General features: G+C 41.9%; 1 protein-coding gene across 1 annotated transcript in view; it reads left to right on the top strand.

Annotated features, from left to right (window-relative positions):
* APOB (apolipoprotein B) overlaps positions 1-7427 on the top strand; it is a 38517-nt gene extending 31090 nt beyond the window's left edge. The window contains 8 exon segments of the mRNA XM_006910423.2: positions 5-4177; positions 4585-4699; positions 4801-4984; positions 5872-5988; positions 5990-6509; positions 6512-6760; positions 6763-7089; positions 7092-7427. Coding sequence (XP_006910485.2) covers positions 5-4177; positions 4585-4699; positions 4801-4984; positions 5872-5988; positions 5990-6509; positions 6512-6760; positions 6763-7089; positions 7092-7405 — 5999 coding nt within the window. The 3' untranslated portion in view covers positions 7406-7427.
* Positions 7428-7836: the final 409 nt, after the last annotated feature.

Below are 7836 nucleotides of genomic sequence, written 5' to 3'. Positions count from 1 at the left end.
GAAGTGCAGCGACACCAGTCCCTGGCAAGCGCAGCTTACAGCACACTTGTCGCTTACATTTCCGACTTATGGAGTCTTGCTGCGAAGAACTTTACTGACTTGGCAGAACAGTATGCTATCAGACACTGGGCTGAAAATCTGAAAGCACTGGTAGAGCAAGGGTTCACTGTTCCCGAAATCCAGACCGCCTTCGGGACCGTGCCTGCCTTTGAAGTCAGTCTCCGTGCCCTTCAGGAAGCTACATATCAGACTCCTGACTTCATAGTCCCTCTGACAGATTTGAAGATTCCATCAGTTCAGATCAACTTCAAAAAGTTAGAAAATATAAAAATCCCACTCAGGTTTTCCACACCAGCATTTACTGTCCTCAATACCTTCCATGTTCCTTCCTTTACAGTTGACTTGGTAGAAATAAAAGCAAAGATCATCAGAACCATTGACCAAATACTGAACGGTGAGCTGCAGTGGCCAGTTCCGGAAGTTAACCTGAGGGATCTGAAGGGAACAGACACCATTTTTGCTAGGATCACTCTGCCAGACATCCACGTACAAGAAATCACAATTCCAGAATTTGTAATCCCAAATCTTAACCTTAAAGATTTCCAAGTTCCTGACCTTCACATCCCAGAATTCCAACTTCCCAGCATCTCACACACAATTGAAATACCTGCTTTGGGCAAGCTGCACAGCATTTTGAAAATCCAGTCTCCCTTTTTCATATTAGACGTGAATGCTGACATTCAGAATGTAACTACATCCGTGAACAAGGCAGAGATTACGGCTTCCATCACTGCCAAAGGAGACTCCAAATTAGAAGTTCTCAAATTTGATTTTCAAGGAAATGTACAACTTCCAGACCCTAAAATTAATCCATGGTCTCTGAAAGAATTCATGAGTTTCTCCAGCAAGTACTTAAAAATAGAGTGTAAGAGCGAAGTACTATCTTTAGGAAATGCTGGTGAGGGAAGATCAAGCATAGTGGTGGGTTTACACACAGGAAAGAATACAGTGGAGCTCAGTAACGCTGTGCTCGTCGAGATAAACCATCAGCTTACCGTGGATAGCAACACAAAGTACTTCCACAAGCTGAACATCCCCAAGCTGGACTTCTCCAGCCAGGCTGACCTGCACAATGAAATCACGGCCCTGGTTCGAGATGGACACAAAGCATGGACTTCTTCTGGAAGAGGGTCATGGAAATGGGCCTGCCCCAGTCTCTCAGATGAGGGGACACATGAATTGCAAGTTAGCATCACTGAGGAAGGACCCAATGCTTCCTTTGGAATATCTAATAAGATCCACAGCAAACACCTGAGAGTAAACCAAACCTTGGTTTATGACTCTGACTTCGACTTCTGTAAATTGGAAATCCAGTCCCAAGTTGAATCTCAGCATGTGGGCCAGAGCGTTCTAAGTGCCAAAGGCACAGCACTGCTCGGAGAAAGGAAAGTCGAGATGGCTGGCAACCATGATGCTCATTTAAAGGGAAAAGTTAGTGGCACTTTGAAAAATTCTCTTTTCTTTTCGGCACAGCCATTTGAGATAACTACGTCCACAAGCAATGAAGGGAACTTGAAGATTAGTTTTCCACTAAAATTGACAGGGAAGGTAGACTTCCTAAATAATTATGCACTGTTTCTGAGTCCTGATGCCCAGCAAGCAAGTTGGCTAGCAAGCGCCAGGTTCAATCAGTATAAGTACAATCAGAATTTCTCTGCTGGAAACAATGAGAACAGCATCCAGGCCCACATAGGAATAAATGGAGAAGCCAACCTGGATTTCTTAAACATTCATTTAACAATCCCTGAAACAACTCTACCTTACACAGGACTCACAATTCCTCAGGTGAACTATTTCTCCTTATGGGAAAAAACAGGCTTGAAGGAATTATTGAAAACAACAAAGCAATCATTTGATCTAAGTGTAAAGGCTCAGTATAAGAGAAACAAAGACAAACATTCCATCTCAATTCCTTTGGATGTGTTTGATGAGTTTATCGTTTCCTTCAACAGGCACTTTGAGAAAGTCAGAGACAAGGCATTAAATTTTTTTGCCCAGTCCTATAATGAAGCAAAACTTATGTTTGATGAGTACAAAGTTGAAAAATCCCTCAGCAACCAACCCAGGATCTATCGGATACCTGGATACACTATTCCAGTCGTCAACATTGAAGTGTTACCATTCATAGTAGAGATGCCGACATTTGGCCATGTGATCCCAAAAGAGATCAGCACCTCCAACTTCACCCTCCCCGGCTTTGTGCCCTCATATACATTAGCCCCGCCATACCTGGACCTGCCAGCCCCTCCTGTCCTTTCAGATAATCTCAAGTTTAATTTTCTAGAATTCAATGAGTTGGGTACCCTGAACAAAATTTTAATTCCAGCCATGGGCAATATCACCTACGATTTTTCCTTTAAATCAAGTGTCATCACACTGAATACCAATGTCGGACTTTACAACCAATCAGATACCGTTGCTCATTTCCTCACTTCCTCTTCTTCTGTCATTGACGCACTACAGTACAAATTAGAGGGCACCTCACGTCTGACAAGGAAAAGAGGTTTGAAGTTAGCCACAGCTTTCTCTCTGAGTAACAAATTCGTGGAAGGCAATCATGACAGCACCATTAGCTTAACCAAGAAAAATATGGACGCTTCAGTGACGACAACCGCAAAAGTCCAAATTCCAATTTTGAGAATGGATTTCAAGCAGGAACTTAATGGAAATACCAAGTCAAAGCCTACTGTCTCTTCGTCCATTGAATTAAAGTATAATTTCAATTCCACCAAGCTGTCCTCTACTGCTACAGGGACCGCTGGTCACAAGCTCAGCTTAGAAAGCCTCACTTCTTACTTTTCCATTGAGTCATCTAACAAAGGCGATATCAAGGGTGCGGTCCTTCTTCAGGAATATTCAGGAACTATTGCCAGTGAGGTCAGCACTTATTTGAACTCCAAGGGTGCTCGGTCTTCAGTGAAGCTGCAAGGGACTTCCAGAGTCGACGGTATCTGGAACCTCGAAGTCGAAGAAAGTTTTGCTGGAGAAGCCACTCTCCGACGCATATATGCCATGTGGGAACACAACACGAAAAACCACTTACAGCTAAAGGGCCACTCCTTAACATCTGGAGAGCACGCAAGCAAAGCCACCCTAGAACTCTCCCCGTGGAAAATGTCAGCTCTTGTTCAGGTCCGTGCAAGTCAACCCAATTATCTCCTCGATGTCAATCACCTCGGCCAGGAAGTGTCCCTGAATGCTGACTCTGAGAACCAGAGGGTCAGCTGGAAAAGTGAGATCCAGGTTTACTCTGGGTCTCTCCAGAATGACATACAGCTTTCCAATAACCAAGAAAGGGCACGCCTTGACGTCACAGGTTCCTTAGAAGGGCCCCTGTGGCTCCTCAAAAATACTGTCCTGCCAGTTTATGACAAGAGCGTATGGGACCTCCTAAAGTTGGATGTAACCACCAGTACTGAGAGGAAACAGTATCTTAGTGTTTCCTCGGCTCTTGTATACACCAAAAACCCCCGTAGCTATACCTTCTCTGTTCCTGTGCAAGAATTGGCTGATAAATTCATTATTCCTGGACTGAAACTAAATAATCCAAATTCAGTTCTTGTCACACCTACACTCCAAGTCCCATTTACAAATCTTCAGGTTCCGTCCTACACATTTAACTTCAGCGAAATAAAAATCTACAGGAAGCTAAGTACCTCACCATTTGCCCTCAATGTACCGGCCCTACCCAAAGTGAAATTCCCGGAAGTCGATGTGTTAACGAAGTACTCTAAACCGGAAGGCTCCTCGGTTCCTTTTTTTGAAATAACTGTGCCCGGATCTCAGTTAACGATGTTCCAGTTCACCTTTCCAAAAAGTATTTCAGTTGGCACGGCTGCTGTGGATCTAAATGAAGTGGCCCACAAGACTGCAGACTTCCGGTCGCCAAACGTCACCCAGCCTGAGCGGACCATGGAGATTCCTTCCATGCAGTTCTCCGTCCCTGCTGGGATTTCCATTCCTTCCTTTGGAGCACTGACTGCACAGTTTGGGGTGGCCTCTCCCCTGTATAATGCCACTTGGAGCGCTGGTTTGAAAAACAAAGTAGACCACATTGAAACATCCCTGGAGTCCACATGTAGCTCAACCATGCAGTTTCTGGAATACGACCTCAACGGTAAGAAAATGCCCCGACTCCTCTCATATGAGAATTCTATGTGTTACATGTGTTCAATGAGAGTTGCAAATAAGTAATTATGTATTTGGATATGACTAGAGGCTCAATTACGCTATATACTAAAATTTAGAAGAAGAAGAAATGCATATCTACCCCCCATGTAAAAAACCATCCTATAGAAAACCTACTGACATTCAAGCAGAATAGGTTCAAAGAAAATAGACTTTTCTGTCATGATTTTAGGACTAATAATGTCTCCTTTTAACTATTTCTTTTTTTAAAATGGGAACTGCATGTTTCAAATATATAAGTAAGGCATAGAGTTAAGATAGATTTCACCCAGTTTTCACAATGAAAATGTCTGCTACCAACAGTTATTAATCAAATAAAAAATCTCTCCCATACAGTTGTAGGAACACACAAGATCAAAGATGGCGTGTTAGTCTCTCAGACTAAAGGGACATTGGAACACCGTGACGTCAGCGCAGAATATAAAGAAGATGGCAAATATCGAACATTGCGGTATGGCGCTTTTCTAGAAACTTCATCCCTTTTCGAGTCATTGTGATTTTTGCCATCTCTGTGCCCCGTTCGTGACGGCCCATCTGTGTTTCTGCTTTCAGGGACTGGGAAGAAGAGGTTCGCCTTGACATCACCAGCCCAACATTCACCAGTGTCCAGCTCCACTACCATGTAGGCGAGAATAACTACTCCTTCTCAGCGGCCTCCCCAGCCATAGGCACAGTGGCCCTGGACTCAGAAAACGAAAATGATACTTTAAAATGGAACTTCTACTACCGCCCTCAGGTGAGTCCCACCTAAAGAGTTATATGCCCAGGAGCAAGCAGATCAATGCAAGTCAGTACAAAGTACTGTTCAGGCTCTCCCAGACTGGGAGAAACAAAAGCGATGGGCAGCTCGAACTTCTTCTCCAAGGAACTGTTCTGCAGAAACTATTACAACAAGTCTTTTACTGACTTTAATTATTAGATGTACACATGACATCATATTATCACTATTATTTTATTAAAGGTAGTAAGAGGAGGGGTATGCCTCATCACCTAAATCATAGGCAAACTCTGCCATATGTTGAATATCCTTTCAGATAGTGGTTTCTAGAATAGTTGAGGCTTCAAAATGCTTCCCCACGCTAGAATTGTTAGATGAGATGTGGCAGATTTGTCTCAGCTGTTTCACGAGCTCTGCCAGGGCCAAATGAAAGATGCCATTAGATTTAGTAGAGGAGGAGAAGTTATAAGGTTCTATTAATGAAGTTTGTCGTAGGTTTGGAAAATGAATGTCTCCTGACACTGATATTCTAGATTTCTGCTGGATGGGCTCTAGACTTTTTTTTTTTTTTGCTACTTTTTTTCCTCTGAAATAGTCTTTTCCTGTCTCTTTCTTCCCGTCCTCCTGTGATCTTTAGTTCTAGGAAGGCCTTAGTGTTACTGTATAAATGCCATGCATACATTTATGCTTTCTGAGGCAGGTGATAAAGAGGAATTAACAACAGTAGACTTGTTTAACCAGAAGCCAGACATATGAACTGACATAGGAAAGATAAATCCCCTTCAGAATATGAAAGATCCTCTGAGCTTTACTGTTAATTGCTAAAGAAGTTTTAGTATATTATATTATATAATCAGGATAACTGAAAACATGTTCTTTTCATCCATTTGTTTTTCTGGTTTTAGTTGTCTCCTAATAAAAAACTCAACATATTCAAACTTGAGTTGAGGTACCAGGAAGCTAATGACAAATTTCAGGTGAAAGTTAATGGGGAAGAAGAGGCAATGTCTCTTAGCAGTTTAGCAACTGCTAAACTCTCTGAGAGACAATGTGCCCAAGGTAACAGGGGCATTATATGACTATGTCAACAAGTACCACGAGGAGTACACAGGACTTGATCTGAAGGATGCTTCTCTAAAAGTGAGAGGAAGGCTGCAAAACAGCACTGAGCGGTCCTATCAAAAAGCAGTGAGGCAGATTGATGAGGTAAACACGACACTTGGGAGGGTAGTCAGAGACGCCACTGGAACCTCCCAGCTATGGAATGACAAGGCCCAGAATCTGTACCAGGAACTGTTGGATCAGGAAGGCTAAGTCAGTCTCCAGAGACTCCAAAATAAAGCTCTAGACAGCCTAACAGGAGTTACAGAGGAATACAAAATAGTAGTCAGTCATCTGATTGGCAAGTTCATTGATTACCTGAAGTTCACCAGATTCTAGCTCCCGGGAAGGGCCGGGACATACACTATAGATGAGCTCTGCACTGGGGTGATGAGGGAAGTAGGGAAGGTACTTTCTCAGGTATATTCAAAATCTGTAGTAGGTTAGAAATACTGTTTTGCTATTTCCGAGACCTGATGGAGAAATCTGAATTAATCAAGCACCGAATGAGTAAATTTCCTTTTGATTTGAGGAGTCATAAATGAGTAGACATAACCTTGAAGTTTGGGAAACTATTGAAATCTTTATCACGAAAGGTCCAAAAGGTATTTAATTACCTCCAGTCTAATAAAACTACTACAGAGATGCTAGGTGATTTTCAGAGATATTTACAAAACATTTTCCAAGAGATGGAGAAATGAATGGCTTACAAGAAAAGAAATTTATTAACCTCATTAATGATATCCAACACAAGATCAACTAAACCTTCACTAGTTATAGTCAACATGTTTTTAGATTCTTGAAAGAAAACCTATACCTTGAGTTTGGTACGTTTAATGAACTTGTTTAAAACAAACTCCAGAAAGCTTCTCATGTGTGAGAGTAGATCCATCAGTAAGTTAAGTCTCTTCACAAGGAATGTTTTTATCCAGGTGTGGTCAGCTGGACAGTGAAATACTATGAACTTGAAGAAAAGATAATCAACCTGATCAAGAACCTAGTCCATGTCCTCAAGGACCTCCATTTGCTTCTCAAATCTCAAGTGAACCTGAGCAACTCATGCAGAAAGATATCCAGAAATATTTTAGCATCCTTGACAATACAGATGGAAAAAGGAAAGAGAAAACTGTAGAGCTTTCTAACAGTGCTCAGGAAATAATTAAAAGCTGGGCCATTGCAATGGAGGAAATCATTTCTGATTACCGCCAGCACTTCGAATATAAACTACAGGATTTGTCAAATCACCTCTCTGATTACTATGAAAAATTCATTGCAGAGTCCAAAAGATTGATTGACTTGTCCATTCAAAACTACCACGTTTCTGAGATATATCACTGAGTTACTAAAAGAGCTGCTGCAATCAGCCACAGCCAATGACATGAGCCTCTACTCAAGATTGCTTCAGAAGAATTTACTATCACCTTCTAATTTTTTTAAAGCAGTTCTCATGTATTCTTCTACTCCAATTAATTTTCCACATAGTGGGAGGCGGGGTGGAATCAAACTGTATGTATTGATATAATTATACACTGAGCCAGTCCTATAGCAGGCAGCTGACTACAAGCAGAAGCACATGTGAACTGGACCGGTACTGCAGCTGGTGTCAGATCTCCGAAGGTCTCTGAACTCTAGGAAACAACGTATTTTTCCAAGTTAAAGAAAATCGAGATCTGAGTTATTTTGCTAAATTTAGGGGGAGGGAGAACCAATAAATGAATTCTTTATTGGTTCACTGTGGCTCATTCGTATTAAAAGATAGTGAAATGAGG

The sequence above is a fragment of the Pteropus alecto genome, unplaced genomic scaffold, assembly GCF_000325575.1.
Source record: "Pteropus alecto unplaced genomic scaffold, ASM32557v1 scaffold61, whole genome shotgun sequence".
Taxonomy (NCBI): Eukaryota; Metazoa; Chordata; class Mammalia; order Chiroptera; family Pteropodidae; genus Pteropus; species Pteropus alecto.
The sequence above is the reverse complement of the archived record's forward strand: the minus strand, read 5'-3'. Positions and strand labels throughout refer to the sequence as shown.